Source organism: Phalacrocorax carbo, chromosome 24 (genome assembly GCF_963921805.1).
Source record: "Phalacrocorax carbo chromosome 24, bPhaCar2.1, whole genome shotgun sequence".
Classification (NCBI taxonomy): Eukaryota; Metazoa; Chordata; class Aves; order Suliformes; family Phalacrocoracidae; genus Phalacrocorax; species Phalacrocorax carbo.
The window spans coordinates 5,337,344-5,362,182 of NC_087536.1; the positions used below are offsets into that span (position 1 = coordinate 5,337,344).

The 24,839-nt window shown below is 50.9% G+C and overlaps 1 protein-coding gene across 1 annotated transcript in view; it reads left to right on the forward strand.

Annotated features, from left to right (window-relative positions):
* The window catches only part of BIN3 (bridging integrator 3), a 40,430-nt gene that overhangs the window by 2,706 nt on the left and 12,885 nt on the right, over positions 1 to 24,839 (forward strand). The window contains exons 2-6 of the mRNA XM_064472553.1: positions 7,874 to 7,922; positions 14,912 to 14,952; positions 15,555 to 15,616; positions 19,665 to 19,801; positions 20,134 to 20,174. Coding sequence (XP_064328623.1) covers positions 7,874 to 7,922; positions 14,912 to 14,952; positions 15,555 to 15,616; positions 19,665 to 19,801; positions 20,134 to 20,174 — 330 coding nt within the window. The remainder of the gene's footprint in view (positions 1 to 7,873; positions 7,923 to 14,911; positions 14,953 to 15,554; positions 15,617 to 19,664; positions 19,802 to 20,133; positions 20,175 to 24,839) is intronic.

Sequence of the window (24,839 nt, forward strand, 5' to 3'; positions counted from 1 at the left end):
AGAGGCTGTTTGCAAGCGGGATGGTAGGTGCCTTCTAAGTTGTGTGTGGTTAATCCTCTGCTTTCCCTGGCTCTTTGCGAGCGCTTGGTGGGTCGGGGCTCTCTGTGTCACGTTGGGACTGGGAACACAGCAATGCCCGCTGAACCAACACAGGAAAGCTTTGCTCCAGAGAGGAAAGAGTAACCTGCTGGTGACAGAGGCTGGATTAAACCCCCAAATTCCCAACTCCTGCGCCTAGGCAACTAGGCAGTGCTGTCTTTCTAGGCTAAGCTTTATTTAGAGCAGGAGTAGGCTTGTTTTGGGAAACAGCCTTGCATGGACTGATGAGATGTTTTCCAAATCTCAGCAGAGCTTGGTGGCTTCCTTTAGGCTTTACGCCTTGGACTGGGGTCTGTTGAACGTGTCCACTTCCCCCTCTTCCTTACCACTCACCTGTGGCTGTGTGTTTTGGAGGAGAGAGGGGAAAACATGCCGGTGATTACCTTCACCGTCACTTGTTTTAATAAAATAAACAGGCTTTTACTGTATCATCATCCTCAATTGCCACAAGCATCTAATTTGTGACCTTCTAAAGGGTTTTTAAGGGTCGTGAAACTGCATAAAACCAAATGCTGTTGCAGCTCCTAACCAGACTCCCAAATACCTCCTTTTTTGGTTTCCCAGCTCCTGCAGGTCATTTTACAAACGGGAAGGGGGGTTTTTAGTAGTGTGACAGCCCGATATCCGAGTGCTGCCTCTCGGCACCGCTGCAACAGCTGGTATTTACTGGGAGAAAAAATATGTTAAGCAAATGTTGATAGTGAGGCACTGCGAAGCACGTGTTTTCATGTTGCACTGCAGCGTATTATGGGTGTGCATGGGGGGTTGCCGTTGCCGGACTGCTAAACCATATGCCTCTTGGCAGGGAGCTCTCGCTAAGTGGACCGAGGAGCTGGCACCGATTTAAAGTCGAGAGTGGAGCTGTATGGTTATGCGACACTTAACTCCCTAGATCTTTATCAGATGCAATCTTAAGTTAATATGAACGTGTTTTCTGAAGTATTTGGGGGTGGAGGTGAAGAGGAGCTGCCCGTCTCGGAAAGGACGGTTGGCTGGATGGATTTATGCCTGCTAGCAAGGGAAGAGGAGAGCGTGGGGAGGTGGCAGGCGTAGCTGGGTTGTAGCGTAAGAGTAGGTTTGTTGGTTATTCATTTTGTTTTCCGTGTTTTTGAGCTGTGCTGTGGCCACGTTGGGCAGGTGCGATGCAAACACAGACCAAGGCGCCGTTTTCTTTCCGGTGAATCAATATTGATATTTTTCGGAGCCCAAACTGCAGTCCCCTCGTGGTCAGTGGCCACGCTCCCCCTTCTCTCTGGGTTTCATCGAAACCGGGATTTGGAGATGAGCACGGGATAAAATTAGATTGGGTGAAGCAACTGGATACCAAAGCGGTGAGCGAGGTGCGCGCAGCTCCCAAACACCTCCCTGCGTGGCTGTGCCGCGTGTAGCACCCGTGCAAGGCGATTTGTACATCCCAGAGGTATTATCGCAGCGAAACCGAAATGCTGGTGTGCCCTCTGCAAGCCGGGCAGCGCCGGCACCTTGGCTCGCCGCAGCATCTCCTGGGGTGGAGCAGCCGGCGAGAGCTGCACGCCGCATCCTCCGCCGCGGTGGGAGATCGCAGAGCCCGGCGTGGTCCTCGGAGCGCGATTGGCACGTGGTTATTTCTTAATTATTATTTTTTTCCGCCTTCTTTGTACAGGTAGCTAAAAAACAGTGTTATAGTTGAGCCACAACCGTGTTTCACAACCATGCTTAAAATGGATATTTTTGTAGCATAGTCAGGGCCTAAAACAGCCTTGCAAAATTCTGCTCGCCCACGCGCCTGGCGTGAGTAATTTTCTTTTGATGGGTGAGTAAAATATCATTATTTTTTTCATGCTCATCTTGGAATGGGTGGGAGAGTAGATTCTGACATTATTTTTGATTTGCTTAACACTGACACCGCGCTTGGTTCTGTGCAAGATGCAGGGATACGAGCGGCCCCTGCTCCGACGAGCTCACCGTCTGCGGGCACACCTCTCTGCTGCCGAAGTTGAGGACGGTGCCTTGTTTTCCCAGGCTGACCTAAACCGACATAAAATGGATGTTTACATTTTCTTTTTCCCTTCTCCCCTGCTGCAGGGGCTCGCTGTGACATCCATTTGTGGCTTAGCGCCTCCAAGTTCATAGGGAAGGGGTTGAAATGCAGGTGGGAGCACACGCCTGCGGGGACAGATGCATTTATTTCCGAGGGACCGTAGCCCCACACCGCTCCTCTCCCTGCTTCTCGCCACCCCTTGACCTCCCCTCTCATCTCCACCGAAGAGAAAACCCAAACCAGAATTTGGCGCAGAGTCTCCCTCGACATAAGCTGTTTGTGATCCGTTTTGAATAATTTTTTCCTTTTTTTGCCTTCGCGCTGTGTTTGGAGCGGTTGCTATGAGTTCCTGCGAGGCGGGGGGAGCGGGGTGGGACGGTGCATGCAGTTTCCATGGACACGATGTAGTACAGCGAGGCATCCGGAGCGATGCTCGAGATTAATGTCTAACCCGCGTCTGTCTTCGTGCCTTTCTCACCTGGGCAGGGCTGGGATCCCCCACTTGGCTCCGGGGCAGCCTGCATGGCTGCGGATTTGCAGCTTTTGATGATTTTTAGGAAGCCCAAAGTCATCACACCGGTGGTCCAGGTGCCCAGGGTTGGTTTTCTCGGCATGCACATGCGCAGCACCACATGCCCTGCCAGCCTTAGCCGCGTTGCCTCTCCTCGGGTCCTATGCAGGCTGCCTTCAGCGCTTGTTAGGACTCAGGAACACTAATGAGACAATTAGTCCTGCTTCAGCAGCTACTGATGGTGGTCACAGCTGCCCTTGAACTTCCAGGGTTCTCTGGCTTTCCCGTATCCCATCACGGAAAGCTCCTTTCTTAACAAGGGTGTCTTTAGTGATGCTTACCTGGGTGTAGAAGGCACAGCGTGGAGAGGGAAAGCGCCCTCCGGCCATGGAGATGCTCGCTGAAATTCACTCTGTAACACCAATGAGAAAGTGAAAGTTATTACCTCCACATTCACATCCTTCCTTGGATGCTCCCAACCTTCCTGTTGATGTTTTGATCTCTCCTGGGTAGCGGCTAGTCGCGTGAACGGGCAGGTCTCCCAGCTGCAATTACACCTCAAGCCGAGTCCTCTCCCAAAGCGGGAGCTTGGTGCAGCCCAGGTGAAGGGAAGAGCTCGCCACTGAGCAGAGCAGGGCTTGGGGAAGGGGCCCTGCCTGTCGCAGGGGGTGTTTCTGGGGTAGCTTAGGGCCAGTTTTTGGATTTACGGAGGATCAGGTATGAACGGTTGGTTTTTTAGAAGCCCTTGGCATGCGACGTGCTGAAATCTTTGGGAAGACTGGCCTCGGTGGGGCAGGGTGTGGGAGCTGGGGGTCGTCCTCCTGGCTGCAGGCAGAAAGAGGTTTCTTGCTGGTGAAAGAATTGAGATTTGTGGTGGAAGTTCAAAGAACTAAAAGCTCGGGCAGAAATCCAGGCTGTGCTGGCCCGCTGGCGCTTGGGGTTTCGATGGGGAAGGGAAAACAAAATAAAGAAGCCCTGAAACTTTCCACGGGAAGCGGGCACTTTTCACAAAACATGGATTTTGTTGGTGGCCTGACGGTGGTGGTAGCAATAAAACCCGGTCGTTACCACCGTTTCACACCACATTTGGACCTGCGGGTCCCCAGCAAACGCCACCCATGTCCACCACCACCAGCGGCAGAAATACTGGTTTTGGTAGTGCCTGGTTGCAAAGGCATCGCTTTTTCTAAGTGTCTGGGTAATTAACCTCCAAAAGGCCGTGTGAGTGAGCACATTGCCCTGGCCTCAGCTCTCCCTGCCCTTTCCCTCGCATGCTGCTTCTCCGTCCATCTGTCCATCCTTCCTTCTGCCCCCCAGTCTCTGGTTTGGCAGCAAGCGACTGGGCTCAGAGTCCCCAGGGACAGTGGCTTATCAGCTGTGGGTGAAAATGCTTCGTTCTTATCCCTTGCTTATCTGCAAGGGGTTGCAAAGCCATGTTCAGGTGAAAGGTGCCGTAGGGGAAAGGGTCTCATCCGCCGATGATTTATCCCCTGCGCACGCTCCCAGCGCCGGCCGGGCTCCCCAGCCTCCCCGCTGCCTGCCCCAGCCCGGGGATGGTGCCAGGGTTTGATGTCCTGCTCGGTCCAACACGGCAAAAGGACCATCACCTCCCTAAATTAGCAATGATTTAATCTGATTCACGCTGGCAATTCCTGAGTGCCTTTGTTTCAGGGGACTGGAGGAGAGTGGGAGGGGGAGCTACATGTTTTAAACTCCAGCTCCCCGCAGACCTCATTGAGCTGTATTCCCCCCTGCCTGCGAGGTTTGTTTGCAACTCTCCTGTGCATCCAGAGGAGAATTAGCTGCTTTGGTGTGTGGCCCTGGGTTTGCACATGGAAAAGCCAAGTAAATATATGACATTGCTGGGGAAACTTCAGAGAAAATTAGCCACAGCTTCTCCCACCTTCCCCTCCCTGGGGTTCCTGAGCATCCCCGAGTAGAAGCTTGCAGGATTCTCTCCACCCACACTTTTTTCCCTACTTTAAGCTCTTCCCACCCCCTCCCTGCAGTGCTTCACCCTCCTCCCTCCCAGCTGAACCCCACTGCTTTCCCAAACTCCCGGCAACCTCCCCGGGGAGGGGGCGCGGGTGGTGGGTCCGGGCCAGGGGCCGGGATGCTCCCCCAGCCCTGCGGCGCAGGGGGGACCGGGGTGGGAACGCTCCGGCTGTGACTCAGCGCGCTCGCGCTCTTCAGGAACAGGATTTCAAGGGATTTCACACCCCAAACACAACCCCAGCTTTCTCTCGCTCAGCAGAAATGAGAGATCAAAAAAAAAAAAGCACCGATTCTGGTTTTTCTTTGGTGTATATAGACCCGTGCTCAGCTTGTAAGGTAATGGTGATAACTGCGCCGCGGCAGTCAAAGATACCGACCCATCTCTCGCCAACTTGTTTGCATTATGCCCATCATACGTCATCTAAACAGAATAAAACACCTGGCGGCTCTTAATTTTGAAGACAATGGTTGTGTCGTCACTCTCTGAGGCACGTGTTGTCCCCCCCTTTTCGCAGGCTGGGATGCCGACTCATGGAAGGGCAAAAATTCTTGGGGCCAGCAGCATCTTGCCATTGGTTTCAAAGCGTGGGGTGTTTCCGTTTCTTTTAAAAGCTTAGTTTTAAAAGATCCATACCTCTCCTCTTTTCTTCCCTACTGCTTTTGTTCCTCCTTATCTTTTTGCACCCCCCCCCCCCCAAAAGGCAAAGATTGAGAAACCAGGAAGAATATCTCAAATTGTAAAACTGCAACAACAACAACAAAAAAATTGGTGAATAGACATTACTTGTGCAGGGTAATTTTTTAAAGGTTTTACTGAGACAGACATAATTAGCCAATGGCATCACGATGCTAATAGATATATTTACTGCTTCAAAGTGTATTTGCGGCATTGTGAAGGGCTCCAGTGACTTGCTTTTGTTCTGGAAGAAAGTAGTTGGGATTTTCTTTTTTCCTCCTTCCCCTCTGCAGTGTAGTGGAGACAGGGGATGGGACGGGACCCCACGTGGGACCCCCGGTGCTCCCCACCGCCTTCCCCTCGGCTGCTGCCTGTGCTGCCGGCTCCGTGGCACCCGATCGATGCCCATTCATGGCTTTGCCCTGCCCCTTCCCTGCATCCCTCTCTTATTACCAGAATTTCCTTGATTTAACCCAACTTGCCAGCGGACAACAACGGTCGGGGTTAATTCTCTAAATAACCCATGTTGGCAGGGTTGGCCAGACCAGGGAGAGGGGAAGGTTGTGCTCAGGTAATGCTTTAATCATGCTTTTAATTGTTCTTTCCCGCTAGGAACCGGCCTAGCTCCAGCTTAAACCCTGTGCTTGCTCCCGCGCTGCTGGAGATTGCCCAGCAGCTGCCACGGCTCATCATGCAAGCTGGTCTTTCTCGGGGTAACTCGCTCCCCTGGGTAAAGACCGCATCTTTTTCTCCTCCTTCCACCGAGATAGGTTGATGCCATCACTTCCAAAAACATCGAGTGACGGCACCTGGCTGCGGATGGGACAGCCTGTGCCTGCAAGAGTAAGGGAGGTGCCTCATTTTAGTTTATATTTGACCCATGTAGGAAAACACAAAGAAAAAAATCCTTTTTTTTTTGCTTTCTTCCTGTAAGGCACCACACATCCAGTTATTGACAGGGTAATTATACACCAGTTGGGTGTTTGTTTATAAAAGAAGTGTGATTCACAGCTGCCAGGTCTGCCACAGGAGCTGGAAAGGGTTAACAACCTAAAATTATATCGGTCCAACCAGGGAACCATAAACAGGAAGTTCTCCAGAAAAAATTTAAATTTAAATTTAAACCTGGTGACTCAGGTTGGCTTGTGCTCCCTGAGCCGCTCAGGAGGTACGCACGGGTTGCGGCCCCGGTTTATTACCGGTGGCTTAATTACACCGTTGGTTTGAAAACAGCGGCAAAGATGGGCAGAAGCGAGGCCGGGAGGGATCAGGGTTGGTGGATAATCTTGGTTTTGCTTCGTCCGCGCGGACGGCGTGTCGCTTCGTCGCAAGCGCTTTCTCCCGTCGCGTGGCGTTGTTCATAGCTGGGTTTTACAGCAGGTTACGCTAATAAAAATGTTTTCTGGCATTCCAGTTGTCTGATCGAGCAGTGTTATAGCAGTGCTGGTGCAGGGGGGGTCTCGTAAATAAAGCTAATGAGAAGCAAACGGTGAACCTGCCCCGCATTTGCTGCCCGACGGTGAGAAGAGCCAGCTTGGGAGGCAGCGTGACAGCGGCCAAGCCAGAGCCCTGAAATGCACGTTATTAGCTTAGACTTTGGGTAGCAGTGTGAGAACTTGGGCTGGTCCAAGAGTGGACTCGGGCACCTTCCCAAGAAGCACCTGGTGTGGATTTGGGGTGGGATGCCGATGCCGCTGAGCTTTTGGCGTGCTCTAGGTGAGGCATCTCTGGGAAAAGATGCTTGCGTTTCATTGTGGGACCAATTTTTTCTTTTTAGTTAAAGCAGTATGATGCGGAAAACGTTGGGAGATTTTGCATGAGAATACTTTAACCAAGCGGCACTTCTTTAACTTAATTAAATACATTGGAAACAGCGGTTGAATTCCTGGATTTTTATTATACTGGGAGGTGAAAGAAATCCAATTATTTTCAGGACGGCTGCGTGGCTGTAACCGCCTGACCCAGCCACCCTTACATATGTTGTGTAATTTATTTTGAGTACTCTTCACCTTTGAGCTAGCTCGCGTGGGGAAAATCATTCAGGTAACCCAGATTTTACTAGCAACCATATTAAAGATTTTAAGAATGAAGGCTGTTCTGCTGGCAGGTGAGCCGCTCCTACAGCTGTTGTATCAGAGAAATCCTTTGAAGCAGCTCGCAGCTCCAGACACATGGGTTGTTACTTTTTTTAATATCCTCTTTCTAAATATTTACAGGGTTTGGGTTGGTTTTTTTTTATTTTTTTTCCCTCCCCTTCGGATTTGTTTTTAAACGTAGCATGTTCTTCAGCCGTTTATTTTGCCAAGGAACGCCTGGAGCATCCATTGCATTTATTTGCCTTACTAGGACGGCGGGAGGGTGGGGAAAGGGGAGTGCTGCGGCTGGAGATGGAGGTGCTGGCCTCGGGGCAGACACCGGCTCTCGGAGGGGGAGCACGCTGCACAAAAAGGGGTGCTGCCGCCCCGGGACGAGCCCTGCTCACCCCAAACCCCATCACCGCGGACGAGACCCGCGGGGCCAGGCTGTCTGAGGCCAGCATCGCTTGCTTACACGTTCCTTCTCTCTTTTCCAGGATACCATTCAAGATCGGGCAGCCCAAGAAACAGATTGTACCCAAGACAGTGAGTAAACCAGTTCCCCCTTTTTAGATCCAGCCTTTGATCATGTGGCTGATGAGTCAAGCCGGCACTTTGACTCGTCCCATTTTGCGAGCGCGTGTGTGTGCGCGCGCGTGGGAGGGAGATGTGAGCGAGCAGAACCTGTTGCCGCGTGTGACCAGCGCTCGGTTCCTCGTGCGAGGAGTGAGGGGGAGCCCCAACCAGGGAGAGTATTTTGGTTTGGGATCGGTTTCTTTTTTCTCTTTTTTTTTTTTTTTTTCTTTTTTTTTATTTTTTTGGGGTGGGGGGTGAGGGGAAGAGCTCTTTTGGTCTGGCACAGTTTTCCTCGGAGATGGCTGAACGGGCTTCCTTCCTTCCTTCCTTCTTTCAGCAATGGCTTGTTTGTTCATCCTTTCTGAGCAGATGGAGGAGGAGGAGTGGTTCAGATCGCTGAATATAACTGTTTCCAAAGAAAGGCTTATAAGCTGAGATGCTTAGTGCTCGGGCGTGAATTAATTTGTGCTGCACAGCATTTGCTTTAAAAGCAAATTAAAAAAGCATTTTGTATTCTCGTGTATTTGAGACTCCTATCCCAAGTGCTGTTGCTTGCAGCTGGCTGTGGTATTTTCCCTTCTTAAGCAGATGGTCTTTGCCTTTGTCCCTTGCACAAAAAAGCTGTGGGACCTGACAGTAGCTGTCCCTGAAAACTAACCTGCATACCTGCTCTAAAATAAGTGCCCCAGCAGCGAGCGCGGTGGAGACCTTGTCTTTATAACGGCATTGGTGACCTAATCCCTTGAACAGACTAACATCTCTGATCCTTCCTCTCTAGGACACTCACTGCGGCTAATTCCTCAGGATGCGTGGGCACTCGTGTTTACGGGGCAGTTTCTCCTTGGGACATGACATTTTCCCCTGGAGGCAGAGGGCTAATTCTGCCACTCCCTTGATGGCTTGATTGACATGTTTTAGTTTAAAGGATTTGCTGCTGTGGAACAGCGATTTTATGTAATGGCTCCAAACTGCCAGTACTAAGTTTAAGCCAGGCAGGTGATGAAGACAAGGACTGATAAAATCCCTCAGTGTTTTTTGCATCTCTTCAGCTGCCCTTTTTCCAGGGGTTGGCCACCCGCTGTCTGCGGTCCCCCAGGAAAGGCAGTCCACCAGCCTCAGGTCTTCACACCCATTCCCATTCATTTCAGGAGACCCCCCGTTGCCTTGCTCCATGAGGTTTTGCCTCTCGTCCTCTTTCCCGGTGTTTCCAACACCGGTGTCCTTCCAGGCTGTTGCAAGAACCAACTGCTCTGCAGCTCTGGGTGTCTTGGCCAGCTTTCTTGGATGTGTCCATCCCACCCGTTCTCACATCCAAGTTGACTATATTTTCTCTCTTGCCAGTGCTTGCCGATTTCCCTCCACTCCTGCTGCGTTTGCTGTTGGCGAGAGGTTTGTCTGAGAGACCTTGTCTCCCCTGTGCCGTGCTCCTTTGCTGCTGAAATCAGTTGTCCCCGAGCTGCGGCAGCAGCTTGGGCTCCGTGCAGATGAACGGTTGCACCTTTGAGAGCTTGCCTTCCCCTGAGCTGCTGGTATGTGCTGAGGCAGTTGGCAGGCATTGCTTATATATATATATGTATGTATGTGTGTGTATTAAATAGAACAGCTCAGAATATCCGGCAGGCAGAGGTTCATTCAGCAATGCGAGTGTTTCCAGGCCTTTTCCCTTTCCTTCCTTCCTTCCTTCCTTCCCCTTCTTCCTCAGCTCCTCCAAGAAGAACAAGTTTTTGTGTCAACAACTCGGTAGCTCAGAGTCAGATGCTGGTTTTTAAATGGCTTCCACTCGCCGTATGTTGATGGTGATGATACTTTCCAGGCAGCAGATACGTGGAAAGCAGAAAACAGGAAGCCCAAAGCCTTGCAACCTCACAGTAAGTGTAAAGTGCAGCTCTTCAAAGAAGAACAAATGGCAGGAAACCACCGATCTCCCCTGGGAGTGAGGCGTTCAGCATCGTGTGGAAGCGATGGGGCTGCTTTGTAGCTCTAGCGAGCTCGAGGCCCCCAACTTTACCTCCCAGTTGCAGGCTGAGAAGCTCCATCTGTGCGGGCTTTTGGGAACAGCGGTAGCCGCCGAGGTCTGTGATATTCCAGATGTTGGGCTCTGGAGCCCGCTGCAGGAAGTGGGAAGGTGTGGCATCTCCAGGGCTGCATCCCAAGCCCATCAGAAGGGAAGTGGTTGTGGGTAGAGGATCTCCCACTCACAGAGATTGGACCACAAAAGAGGGCGGGGGGGGAGGAAAAAAAGAAAGCATTTGTTAGGATCTAACTTATTTGGCTCTCCATGAGGCATGTAACTCGAGCGCGGGAGAGGGGAGAATTGCTTTGCCGAGCGAGGCTTAGCTCGCCAGCGAAGCTTTTTTTTTTTCTTTTCTTGATGAAACGATGCTGGGGATGGTGTCAGATCTAGGCCGGCAGTAGTACTGAAAAGCAATTTGCCTAGGCTGCAGAGGGAATTAGTCATGTCTCCCTATGCCCACTCGCTTCTGATCCTTTGAAGAAGGGCATGGTGTCAGCCACAGTTTAGCTCTTCAGGTAGAAGGAAACCCCCGTAGAAAATATCGGCTGGTGAACTGAAGTGATCTCCCGCCCCCCAGACATGCCTCTGCTTTGTTTCCACCTTAACCTGGGCAAATCCAATTCCAGACAGCATAATCTCTCCCCTCCTCTCCCCTGAAAAGAGCAGCTGTCACCGGGCTTGCCGAGAGGCCGGGAGCCGGGTCGGAGGATCTAATGCGCAGAGAGGACCTGCTGTCAGCGGAGCCATGGAGGACACAGTAACACAGCCCAATTAAACTAATGCCCAGTGATAGAAGTTAAACCTGTTAGAATTATATCTCTCTGCAGAATGTTTATTGCTCAAATCCGATGCAGCGATGAAGCCTCTTATGGCAGAGATGTTCTTCCCTCCCCCAGGACAACTTCGGTCCGAGCAGAGGTTACGCTGGAGCCAGAGCTGCTGTTGTCTTCCGAGCTCTCTTGCAGCTCCAGCTTGCTGAAGTTCATCTGCGTCACCCCAGGGTTGTACCCTGCTCTTCACCAGGGCTTGGGTTATCCGAGCGGGCAGGTAGCCAGGAAGAAGACCCGGCCGTGCGTCCCCACGGGGTGCGGAGCCGGGTCGGGAGCAGGGAGAGCCAGCCAGCTCTTATCCTCTCTTGGGATGGGGCAGCGCAGTGCCCAGACTCTTCGCATCACCCAGGTTTTACCCCTCCCTCCCTCCCTCTCTCCCTCGGCAGTGCTCTGGCCTGGGCTGACTCAGATGGCTCGCCTTCCTCCTCCTCTCTGGCTAACCTTGGGTGAGTCAGCTTGGCAGGGAGTGGAGACCTGAGCTGTGGGCCCGTGCGCCTGCCAAGCCTCCCTTCCTTGACTCATCCCAGCAGCTCTGCCTTCCCCAGGGACGTTGGACGGAGGTGCTCCATGAGCAGGAGGATTCCACTGCAGCTGCCGGCCGTCAGCGCCTTTCCACTGGGCTCCACCAGCGAGCTGGAAATCCCAAAATAACAGAGTAAATGTCACAGAAATGGTGGGGTGAAATCAAGTGACGCCAGTTAAATAATTTTACTCATTTTTTCACTCTGTTCCTTCAATCTTCAGCAGGAAATAAGCGGTCTCTGCGGTTCGGAGGTGCATCCTTTCTCCCTTCTAGCGTGACACCTAAGCAGCCTTTCTTGAAAGCTGCCTTGCTAGATGGGGGTTTGGGAGCTTGCTGGGTGGCAAAGCCCGTGAAGTCCTAGATACAGCCGCACTCTACGGGGTTGCTTTGGCTCAGGGCTCCGCTGTCGGATGCAGAGCGAGCATTCACCCGCGTTACTTGCCTGGAATCTCCTCTTGTTTGATGGGATGGCAAAAGTTCAGGAGAAGTTCCAGGTTATAGCAGAATTTCTGGCCTAATTATGTGGGTTTCTGTTTTTTTGGAGAGGAGGGAGGAGGAAGCATTTCCTTCCTTCTTTTTCCCAAGACCCACAGGAGGCTGGGACCACTGGAACATGTAGAAATCAGCTAGTCCTCCTCCTCCAGGAAAAGAAATTAACCTCAGGGGAATAAGAAGGTTCATCACAGTCCCTTATTTCCATCTCTTTGTAGTGTTGCCTTTGGTCTTGCTTCATTGCCTTGTAACCATGGTGTCGATTATGATATTGCCCTTAAAGCAGGAGGGTTGTTATCACAGGTGGAAGGCCCTGTGTTTGCAAACAAAAATAACTGGGTGAAAAAGAAGAGCGTGGTTTTATTTCAGTGCTTTTAAGAACTCCTCGTTCTTTATGTAGATTTAAATAAAAACCCAGAGACGAGCGATCTTGCATTAACTAGCCTGTATTGCCTAGAAGAAAAAGTGTTCAATACAGAAACACGATTTGATTTTTGAGTTTTCAGAAAAAGGCTACAGAGAAGTGGGATTATTTTAATATTACGGAAACTTCCCTTCAGGATATTGTAATTTTCTTGCCTGTACTTCTTGTTCTCGTTACTCTTAACGTGATAATCCTATCCATAGCCTTTTGCCGTAAGTGTTGGGTATGTGCGGCCATTGATGATTGCTACTGGGAGCGGGAATTACTGTGTACTCTGCAAAACGTGCTTGGCTTGCTCTCGGCTTGTCCTCCTTGCACGCCTCTGATCCGCCGGTCGCTGCCGCCTCTATACCTGCGCGGTGGGAGCGGGTCTTCTCTCTCTAGTGCATGGGGGGCCCTGCTCCTCGCTGCCTGTGTCGTATATCTGGGCTCCGGCGATGCAAGCGAGAGCAGCGATGACCGGGAGGGTTACATCAGCCTGCAGACGGTGATGACTGGTAGCCAGTTGCTACTGTGGGCGTGAAAAATAAGAGCAATCCTTGGGCAGCTGTCTCTGCATAGATGGCACTGGAGATGTGAGTCAGGCCGGGCAGCTGAAGTGCTGCCTTGTAGATTCAGCTCGATCATATGTAGAAAGCGCACAGGCTAACCGGGGTTGGGTGTTTCGGGGAAGCTTGGAAGCCCTGAAAGATTTGGGGGTTCGCATCACCCCGGAGAGTCGCAGGATGGGGAAGTTTTGCCTGCCTTCGTATCCATTAGGCAACGATGCCTTTTGCTCGTCTCCGCTCATTGCAGGGTAACGGGGGAATCGAACAGCAAAAGGGAAGGGGCAGATACCGTGGATCTTCGCAGGTAGTTTCATTTCATGGCCAAACCCTCCGGTTCTTGGAGGGAACTGATTGCTGAGCAGACACAAGGAAGAACCTCCGGAACGTGGAGAGGGCTGGAGCTCCATGCCAGGGGAAGGATACCACCAGCCTTCAAAGGACATATTTTTGAGTCGTGCCCAACCCTCTCTGGTTTGCAACCAAAACAATTCACACATAAGGCATATAAATAGAGTGCAATACTCCCTGGTTATTTTAGCAGCCGGAACAGCCATAGAAATCGAGGGTGATTTTTACTATGTGCTGGTTACCTGACCTCCAGGCACCAGCTGCTGCGGATTTCTGCAGAACTGTGAACCAGGCAGAAGTCGTGTGAGCTGCCCCCACACTGCTCCATGCCTGTTCTCCGGCGACCATTTTTAGCAGCACAAAAGGGAGTTGGAGCTTGGTGGAGGTTTTTTGTCAGTAGAGAAGAGCCAGCGTGCATCCCCCGGATGGTGGGAGCTGATGGCGTGGACAGCTGTCCACTGGGGATGGGGCTGAAACTCGGCACGCTCGCCACGCGGGTCACCGGCTGCCTTCAGGCCGGGCTGGTCGCATCGCTGCAGAGTTCAAGTGTATCTGAAAGTGCAGCCCAACAAGATATTTAGAAAAGGAGGTTTCAAAAAAACTGGGATTACTGGGCTTCATCTTAAAATACTGGGTTTTTTAATAGCAATTTTGACTGAAAAGCAAATGTCCCTATTTTGTGTTCTGGTTTCACATAATGGTGTTACATCGAGCCTGGGTTTGAAATCCCGAGGACAGCATGAAGATTTGGAACAAACCTTTGGATCCTTCTAGTCCTGGCTGCTTGCAACACTTAGCATTTCCTTAATAGCATGGTAGCTTGACAACACAAATGAACCCAGTTTTGATCCCATGACAACAAAAGCGCATGTATTTACTCTTGGCTGGTCAACTGAAATCCATTTGCTTATTTGGTCGATGAGGTGTGGAATGAATATTTAAGCGTGTGTTAAAACAGTCAGCATGGAAGGAAAGTTCCTTAAAATATCTTGTATCGCTGGAGATTTGCTGCCAGATAGCAAGTAGGAGGAAGCAGTCATTGATGTAGCATCGGGAGAAGGCTGTTCTTTAGCTCTGCGCTCTTTGCCAGCACAGGTTTCTCCTCCCTTTGCGAGGTCCCGCAGTCCGCTTGGACCCCTGCTCCAGCTGAAAGTGTTTCATCAGAGGGAGCTATTGCAGGAATAAGGGGCATATCAAAGGGGCAAATAATTCAGAGACTGGAGGGCTCGGTAACGGCTTGAGAGGTTTGGGGGCAGAAAACCCGTCCTGCTGAGGATGGGGAAGGAGAGAGCGGCTGGGTGGGGGGTCTGGCAGCCAGCCACGGGCAGACCCGCGGCAGGGTCTCGGTTTGCAGCAGGCTGCTGGAGGAGAAGCGCCTCCTCTGAGCTTTTGGGACGGTCGTGGAAGAGGAAAGCAGGCTCATCCCCTGCCGGCACCGAGCTGAGCTGCGGGCACCTGTGTCGGGGTGTGCTAAGTTGCCATCTCTCTGCTTTGAAGGCATTCCCATTTACTCTGTCAGCTTCCAAATCATGTGCTGGAGCACATCCTTGGAATGAGCTGACGCTGTTGGTGGCAGTGTCTTTTGCTCTAAGAGAGTCTGAAGGAAAAAAAACCCAAGACTTCGTTTACTTTTGAAGCGTAATTCCCATTATAGCTGCAGCTTATGCTTCTCTGGGTTCACGTAGGCATTTCCTGAGGACAGCTTTCCCTGCACAGGTAGTTGCCACTCCAGGCTCTGCTGCAGTACCTTTGAGCTGATTTCCATCTCTTCTTTCCACAGGTGGAGAGAGACTTTGAAAGGGAATATGGAAAGCTTCAGCAGTAAGTATCAACCACACTGGTAAAACAGGAACAGTCGCATACTTCTCTGTTGTGCCCTCTTATTGCGTCTTCCTGGGAAACTTCACCCAGCAAATCACTTACCAGCCTGTAATTTCTAATTCTTCAGAGTTTCTCTGGCGGCTGGGTGTTCAAAGGTGTCCTAAGAAGTATTTGCAGTGGGGTTGAGGTTTGCAGATTATGGCAGCTCTAAAGTAAAGAGTGTAAAATTGAAGAAACCTGTGGGGTCACTGAACAGCTCAACACCTCTGAGGACAAATATTGGTTTTACCACACTGACTGTGTCACATAAGCTCACGCTTATCATCTGGAAGCGTTTGGCTTTAGCATTTGCGGTAAGTGTGAGGACTTAAGAAAATATGTGACTTTGAATAAGAGATCACCAACTTGAAAAGGTTGAAAACCATCTGAAAACAACCAGAAAAGGTTGAGCAGCACTGAACTCCATAAAGCCTTGCCTGGATATTTTTAACTCACAACAGAAGCCAGCATATTCAGCCCGTAAATGATTTGTTGCACGTATGATACACTTCGGTTTGTTTCTTTCCAAGATTCAGACTTTGCCTTGTTCTCCCATCTTTCAGATTGGAAGATCAGACCAAAAAACTTCAGAAGGATATGAAGAAAAGCACAGATGCAGACTTGGGTATGTGACTGTAGGATACATAGACTGTGAACTTGGCCACAAAGAGATGAAGTGACTTTCTCAAGATCACATGAGTAATCTGTGACAAGTCTGGAAAACAAATCTAGATCTCAGTCCCACTCAGTTTGCTTAGTTACAAGGCCATCTGCATGAGGGCTGCCGAGCAGTATCTCAACCAAGGGAACAGAAAGTGTGTTATGGGCTTAGTCCCTATCTCTTGCGCTGCAGCTTGCTGTGTGGCCTTGGACAAGTCACTTTCTTTTCTTTGCCTCAGTTTCTGCAACCGAAAAAGAGGAGCAATTATTCTGGTTCTCACTTTAGACAGGCAGGAGCAGGCTCCGGCTGAGCCTATTGGATTGAGCAACGCATATTCACCCACTTCAGTCGAGGGCATCTTATGCTATCTGCAGCCAAAGGAAGGTGGGATGAGGCTTTGGGGGGGCTGCAGAGCACCACATAGGCATCGCTATAAGTGTTTCACATACGAACTGCTGACCTAGCAGCTCTCATTCAGGGGTAACCCTGCCCGTTCCCTTGGTGGCTGCTTGCTTTGGCTTGACCTTGTGGCAGTGGGCGATGTAGGAAGCAATAAACAAGTCATCTCTGCGTGTACCGCCGCAGCTGCCCGCTGCTGCCTGCGCGGGGTGACGTCTGCCCTTCAGGTGTCCCAGCCCAAGGCACGGCAGCCCCTGCCCGCTCCATTCATAGCTTCTCTAGTAGGAAACCAGTGCGACCGCACCATGTGGCGCAGGCTTTCAACGAACACGAGAGAGAGAAGATGGAGCGATCTGGCGAAGGGGAGCTGGGAGAAGTGGATTCGGTGGATGCCAGTTATTGAACCGAACAGGGCAGCCTGTAGAAACATGCAGCGAGGAGCTGTTTTAAACACAGATGGTTTTTCTCAGCATGTGGTTTGGAGTAGTCCCTATTTGTACCGGGCCCCCACAGCTCTGGAGCCAAGGCAGATGTACCAGCGCAAACAGGTGTGGGCTGGACTGGTCCAACACTCATCTCGTGGGAGTTTGGTTCACGGAGGGGCAGGGGAGTGGGAAGGAGCCCCACCGGGCTCTTTGCCAGCGGGAGGGCTGGCAAATTTGGGGCTTCCCATGAGAGAGGCTCTCACCTGTGTGTATGTCTGTGTGCAAGCTCGGATATTGCCAGACATAAACACGGATCCCAGCTCTTGCCTGCGTTCTCCCACCCTTCCCAGAACCGTGCTGGCACGTGCGTGTGCTTGCACAGGGAGAGCTGTGGGAACGGCACCGGTAACCGGCGGTGCCAGGGCTCCTTTCCAGGGTGAAAACTGCCCTTTCTGGGGACTTTGGTCATTGTCAGGGATCCTTGGTAAGTTTTTCCTTGTTAAGGATTCCCCTCCCCTCCCTTGCAGTGGGCGTTGTTTATATGGAGCATTTCAAGTCCCAGAGGAGCTGTGGGAGGACTTTCTTTTTCCGTTCTGCTACATGGCAGAGTCACAAATGAGCCTTGGCCAGATCCAGTAAGATCTGATTTCTCATTTAAAGGCATGAAATCATGAGTGTAAGGGAAGATTTTGAATGTGGTCTGGTGAGGGATGGCTGAAGGAAAAGGAGGTAGATCTGATCGAGCACTGAGGAGTGCTTTCCTCACCTGGCAGTGCCCATTCCTGAGAGGAGATAGCTGCGCTTGCTCAGCCAGCTTCCAGCCCCCATATCCGACGAGGATGGCGATGTAGCAGCGTTGTTGTGTCCTCCCGAGTGTCTTATTTCTTCCACTGTACCTCTGTGCCGAGGGGTTTGATTATTCACTGCCTGCAAACACTCCCTAGCAAACTGGACCTGGTGGCTCGAGTCTCCACCTTCTGCCAAAAAATACTCAGCTCAGAATGAGACCGATTCCTCCGTCTGCACAAAAATGTGCCTGCGAGGCTCGGCCGCTGCCCTGCCAGCTGCAGCAGCACGGCTGGGAGCAGGGTACGGGTTATTAGCAGCACTCTCTGTACTGCGGCTGAAGATCACTAACCCCCTTCCCCACCCTCTTCCCAAACAAAGTATGATCTTAAGGAGCAGGAGGATGTTCTTTAATTGGAGACAAAAGCTCTCCTTTTGAAATGAGATTAGACCCATGCACGTGAGACCCACTGGATCACCGTGGCTCAGTTTTGCTCGCTGGAGCGTGCCTGGCTGTTCTCTACCTCTTCTATTGTGATCCAAAAAAAAATCAGTGACTCTCTAAAGTCACTTCCTTTAATTGGAGTCGCATCCCACATGTTTTGTTAGCAAAGACCCTCTGAAGCCCATCCTGAGGGGCAGGCGATGCTCTCCTCTCCCAGGTCAGTGATGTGCCTGTGGAGTTTCAAGAGCGGGCTCACGGCCGGGCACGTGGAGGTGGGACCGGGGGATGCCCTCCCGGCTCCCTGCGCACCGGGGGGATGCAGCGTGTGCCGGGGTCTGCAGAGCTGCAGTGGGAACCGCAGAGCCCACCACGGCTGCTTTTTCAGAGCTGTACAGGTGAGGGCAGTGGCGCAGGGGAAGTGCCAGCCCCGAAGTCTCACTGAACGTGCCTGAAAAGCCCCGGATTCTGGCCTCCCGGCGTCACCCCGCTGCTCACCACAGCTCCCCTCGCTACAGTGCACTTTCAGTCCTCTCCTTATGAAGGGAATCTAATTTTTCTTCCAGCTGAAGGAGTTCTGCCATTCTTAACTCCATCCCATTTTGGCACAAATCCTTCCTCAGATGTGGTCACACATATGGATTATATCCCATCTGTTTAAAGGTTTAAATGCCTAAACCCTTAATGTTTGGATAATAGATGGATACGGTAGCTTTGTTATTCCGTAGTTAGCATCTCGTTCTGCGTTGAGCTTCGCAGCTATTTAGCTTCTGAGCTCGCTGTATAATTGTGTGTAACCTTTAAATCAGAATGTTTAACCCCTTGATTTATGATCTTAAGCCCCATTATTCAGATGACTTTAACTTTTAATATCTGAGTGAGTACAGTAGGAGTCTTTCCAAAGCTCATCTGTAGCACGGCTCAAGCATCTGGCTTTCTGATCTTAAACTGGAATAACTTCCAGCAACAGTGCTGACGAAAAAGAACATTTTTTTTTAGTACCCATGACTTTTTTTTTCTTTATTCCCATTTATATTGATGCTTGCCTTTTTATTCATCTTTTTTTCCCATTCTGTACCTTAGCTGTTTTCTTACTCTTTTGTAGCGGTCCCGTCACAGGGATTTAATTTTCCCTTTGAAGACCAAGCGTGTGGTTAGGAAGAGAGATGTGCCTGATGGAAAGCAAGCAGAAGTGCTTGGCGAGACAGGAACTGAAGGCCATCAGTGTGTGACCTGGTGTTTCTGTATTTCTTGGTGACAGTTTTGGGCTCGGAAGAGACTTCAGCCTTTGCGTTTTCACCTGGTTTGCGGGGTTGGTCTCCACGGGAAGAAAATTTAGGCTCGTTGAGGGGAAAGTGCTTAGCCAGCCTGTGTGTCTGCTGCCTGTGTAGTGCCTATTTTGAGAGTACAAGAGAAACCTCGTCTTCCACTCCTGTCAGTCTGGTCCTTTTCCACCAGCACTAAATCCACTTCAGATATATATTTTTGTAAAGCCATTTGAAAGACTTAATGGACTGTGATTTTTCTCATTGTGGAAGAGCTGTAGTGAGACTGAGAGTGACACTTAATAGTCTGTTGAGAAAAGACGTATAAAAAAAAACCTATCTACATTTTTTTTTAAGAGAACAGTGCTTTCGTTAGTCTGGTATTATTTCTGGCAACATCACAAGCTGTACATAGGAGTGGTTCAGACCTAACTTATATAAAAACAGTTCTCTGGGTGTTTACGTGAATGAATTGGTGGCTTTTCCTTTCTTTTCCCTCAACCAATGTTGAATATCTTCCTGGAAAGTTGCGCTAAACCCTCCTCGGTGCCTGAACTCCCTGACTTTTGCCCACGGCCACCCTTTGCAGGTGCAGGAGCCAGCCCTGGCAACGCGGGGTTGTGCAGCTGTCCCAGCAGGCAGCCGCTGAGACGTGACCCTCTCTGCTTTCCTTTGCACGCTCCCGTTGCCCACAGCCATGTCCAAGTCGGCCGTCAAAATCTCTTCGGACCTGCTGTCGAACCCCCTGTGCGAACAGGAGCCCAGCTTTCTGGAGATGGTCACAGCCTTTGACACAGCGATGAAGAGGATGGACTCTTTCAACCAGGAGAAGGTGAATGTGGGTTTGGCTGAAGAAGGGGAGAGCGGGGTGTGCCGAGGTGCTGTTGGTATCTCCTCCTTCCCTTTTCGTCGTCATCGTCTCCAAGACTCTTCCCACATGAGTTTCTCTATAATCTTACTCTTCTTCTGACTCCGGTTGTACTGGGGATTGCAGCTCATCCCGAGCACAAGGGAGAAGTTTGCTATTTTTTGGTTAAAGGGCACTGTGGTTGTGCTCAGAAGCCCACATCATCCTATGGTAGGCTCTGTGCAAACACGTATCGTTGTGCAAACAGGCTTTTTCGACAAGCCTGACATATAATCATCCCTTTTTGCTTTCAACAGGTGAATCAGATCCAAAAGACAGTCATAGAGCCTTTGAAAAAGTAAGTACCAGCGTTGTCTTATGAGCCATATCGAGTGTTTGTCATAACCGTGAGCTTTAGGGATGTGTATCATCAAAAGAGATGTTGTCAGGTTAGAAATCAGCCCTTCCTAAAGAGGTAATAGTTCATGTCCCTGTAACAAAATGGCTTTACAGCTGGGGCATGGGGAGGTGGGATGGTTTAGCTGAGTCCATACTCTGTGGCAAGGGTGAAGACCTCTTGTGTCTTAGCTTGCCAGATGTCTTCATCGGTACTTTAAAGAACACCTGAGATGAGTAATACTGAATGCATTAAAGCATTCAACTTCTCTCCGTTTCTCTGTCAGTCACTACCAACACTTTGCTCCAGCCGAAGGAGAAAAACCGAGCGGGGAGATCCCCTGCGGGCAGCAGGCACGGGCAGTGCCATCCAGCCCAGGGTGGTGGGCGTTTGTTGTTGGAACAAGAATTTCTTTCCTTTGGGAGTTTTCTAAATAAAAAAGGAGAAGCGCATAAATGTTTTTAATTTGCTTTTGGGGAAAGTTCTTCCGTGTTTATAAATAATCCATGCAGGAAAGAGGTGTTGCAGAGCCAACATAGCTACACAGGGAGCGAGGGGGAAGTAGGGACAGAAAGACACCGGCATCCCTCGTCCTGGGCTGGTCAACAGGATGCCTCAGACCCTGGAGAAAGTCTTGCAAACCTCTGCAGGAAAAGCTTCGGACCACACGTGGTCTGAAGGGTCAGCCTGGGGTGCACATGGAGGGGAGCCCACCGCAGAGTGGTGCCGGGAGCCACCCTGTCACCGGCAGGAGAGGTGGCAGGGAGCGTGCCGGCGTCAGACCTCGCTCCAAACCGTGCCCATCCGCAGATTGCACGGCTTGGAAGTAAATCCTTACCAGAGAGCGAGAGCCAGAGCTGTTGACAGTATTATTCTGGTAGCAGGTTTCCATACTTTCCCCAGTTCCTTGCTAGCTGGTGCCGTACGGTGCGTCAGTACTCAGTCGTGCCTCGGCACCGCGGCAATTTTGTCGCCCAGGTCTCATCTGGTGCAATTCCCCTCTGCACAATTTCCACCGGCGTTGGCAGCCATTACCCGTGTCACAGGCTGCACCCCCTAAACATGTAAGGAGTGCTTCGGTTGCCGCACCAAATGTCTTCTGAAATCCTGAGATCTGCTATTTTGTAACAAGAACAGAGCAAGCGAGCGAAAATAAAATAAAATTACTTTAATATGACAGTAAGTGTTGCAAATTGCTGAATAACAATTTTAGTTTAGGTTTGACACAGGCTGGGGGTTTTTTTTTTGTTTTTTTTTTTTTTTGTTTTTGTTTTTTTAAAAAAGTTGTTGTTTCTGCCCTAATCTGAAAGTAAAATCTCATATACCGCTTAGCACATGAGGTTACAAGTGTGTTTCTATCCGAGGGATGTTTGGTGACTCGAGTTTTACCTTGGTTGTCTATCCGTGACCAGAAATTCTTGATTATTTAGGAAAAAAAAAATGAAGAAAGAAAGTAAAAAATCCCAGGCTTGTGCTGTGGAATTGTGTTGCTTATTATCTAGATTGTCCTCATGAAAGATACATTAACTTCTTCTTCCAGCATTCTGTTGAAATTGGAAGAAGGGCTTGTGTCTCTGAAATCTTTATGTTGGTTTCTCCGCCTCCCCAACCCGTGTTAGTTGATGAAGTGAAAGAGAATCCCTTTCCCTGCAAACCTGTTCAACCGGGGCGGGGTATGGGGCCGTTAATTGAAGACCACGAAGCCATTTCCACATCACCGCCGTCTCGTTCTGCGATGGTGCAGTGTTTGGCCGCTGGTCTGGCTGCTGCCGTAGCACAGGCGGTGCCGAAGGGGAAGAACCCTTTCCTGTTGCTTTGGGTTTGAGGCAGTTATGCAAGATCACGTTATATTATTCCTGCCGTAGGGAAATACTGGAGGAATAGTGGAGTTTTGCGGGACACGGTTGCGGGGGCGGGGGAGGCAGCTGGTTTGTTGCTCCTTGGTACCAGCGCGGTGCCTGCGAGCGCATCTCACAAGGTGTAAGGTTCAACTCGCCCGTTATCAGTCCAGTCCTTAGTTAAACGTAAGGGCGTTTACTTCAGCGTCCCGGCAGCTTTCCAGTCTTGGCAATTCTCTCAAACTTCCTAAATTTCCATTGGACTCAAATATGGTATTTTTTTTCCCCTTCCTGCCCTTTGGCACCTGCAAAGAGTTGCTGCGTGCTCTTAAACAGCTTATGTTTCATGCTCAGAGAGGCTGCATCTCCACACCGAGCAGAAAAATGTTCCTTTCCTTCCCTCTTTCTGACTCTCTGCGAGCGAAGGTACGTGCACGGCCGAGTCGTGCAGCCAGGAACATTTCTAAGGAGCCCAAGGGTCCATTTTGAGGCTAATGAGATGCAGGAGAGAAATGCAGAGCTTGCACCTCCCCTTGTCCTGCTGGCAGATAAACCCCAGCAACGTTTCTAGGATAAAAGTTTCAGATTAATGAAAGCTGCCTTGAGGAGCTCTTCTTATTTCCAGTTAGGTATTGCTCCCCCTCGCAGAGGCAGTCCTCCCCAGCCTCTCCCAAACTTGCTTTGACCTAGAAAAAGGCTTTCGCTACAACAGCTGCATTTTATTACATCTTCACTGGTGGTCTTTTATAGTTTATTAGCCAAAGAAACAGATAAGTATAATCCAGGCAATTATCATTACTGGTAATATATTGTAATCAGAGACACATGTGCAGTAAAATATCCATTCAGCTGTCCAGGGATAGTAGGTTTCAGACAAATATTGGAGAATTTGTTAAACCACGTAGAAGAAAGTGGTAATAGATTTGGAGGAGGGTGGAGGCTCGTATTGTTTAAATCCTTCTGCTTCTGGGAACGTAGGTTATTCAGAGTTTTGCTTTTTGAGCCCCAAGAAGCCCTTGGCTGGGAATCACTCATTTAACTTCAGGGAAGGAGCAAAGCTCTAAAGAGAATATTGCATATTTCAGCGTGTGGGTTGGGCAAGGAGCTGGGGTGGCTGGGAAGGGTCGGGAGGGATCTGCACTCCTCTTTGGGAGATGCTTGCATAAATTCACACCAGAGCAGTGGATTTGGGGCAAGGGGGGAGAAAAAGCAGCTGCTTTTGACTCCACTTTTCCAGTGCTTCGCTCTGGCTTGGGTGAGGAGTGAGGTATATTGGCTGGACTGGGGGCTGGTGCTAGACCGCGTACTGTCATCTTAGCAATACATATTGTGTGTCAGTATTTAAGGAAGGAAGCAGCTTAAATAAGCCAGGTGGTTTGGAGATTCATGGGCTTTAATGCCTTTCACGTTCAGAGCTGATTTTTTGTTGCCGCAGGGGCTTGAGTTAACAAACTCTAGCTGTCTGAACCTCCCTGAGCGTCGGGATGTCGCGCTCACCCTGGCGTGGTACCGTCCCCTCGGCTCGGAGCCCGGTCCTGCTCCTGCAGCCGAAGCCGAGGGGCTGCTGCAGGACAGGGAGAGGCTTCGGCAGGGGTATCGCAAAGGGTGCTGCCGCATGGGTGCCATGAGCCGGGGCTGGGTGTCAGCGCAGCGGGAGGTCCCGCAGGTGCAATCCAGGAGCCGTTTGCAGCAGATTGATGTATAAATTCAATTAGAGCTGTATGTCAGCAAATACCTGCCAGCGATAGCAACCAGTGCTTGGCATCCACGGAGGGGAAGGGGGGGGGTCCTTCTTCCCAGAACCCTGCCATTAACGTGAACCCTCGAGCTGCGTTTCCTCCCCTGCAGCCCAAGCAGATAACCGGCCGCGAGCAGCCCCAGGGGTGCCGGGGACCGGAAGCAGGAAAAGCCGCTTTCATGTCCTTAACGAGCCCCTAATGAGGATTTCGTGCATAAAGCTAGCCACATGGCTGCCCGGCCCCCTCCCGCCACGCGGGGCCCTCAGCCTAATCCCCAGCTCGCTGCTTTTTTGTACCGTCGTCTTCATTTCTGTTCCTTTTCGCTCTAGTCGGAAGGGCTGGTTTTAATTTCCCCCCTTCCTGGTGGGTGGACGGGCCCACGACGGACGTGTGGGCACGGGCTGAGGAATGGCAGGCATCCCCGAGCATAGCCCAGATGCTTCGGCCTCGCACCGAGCCATCCTTGTGCCTCTCCAAACTTCCTCCTCATCTCATCCACCGACACTTTCTTTTGCATCTCGTCCTCCCCAGCTCCGTTACTCCTTTTTCTCCTGTCCGGTGCCAGCCAGAGATCCTGCCCGCTTCCTTTTGCTTTCATTACCCAAGCTGTTGTCCGTAAATAATGCCACGGGGAAGAGTGCATGTGCATGCCAGCCTAGCCCAGCTCATGGGGCAGCCAACAAGAGTGCCTTGAGACACTTGCAAACAGGGAGAGAGAAAAGTTTTACCATTATTTGCCTCTGTGCCAAAGCCCTAGTGCCTCTTTCACGTTGCTGACACTAAAAATGAGGGCTGGAGGAAGCCGCAGGGTGAGCGTCGGGGATGCATCGGGGCAGGCAGCAGGGATGAAGAGGGAGAGGAGAAGATGGGCTGCTCGGGGACCTCGCTGCGGGCAGGGAGGTGATGGGACGGTCCCGTTCCTCGAACATCTCCGCAAAGAGCCGCTCGCTTGGCTGGCCAGCATCCTCCTGCCAGAGACGGAGAGAAGTTTTTGCTTTCGAGCACCAGACTTGTCAGCTGGGCTCACTAACGAACGAATCCGGCAGCAA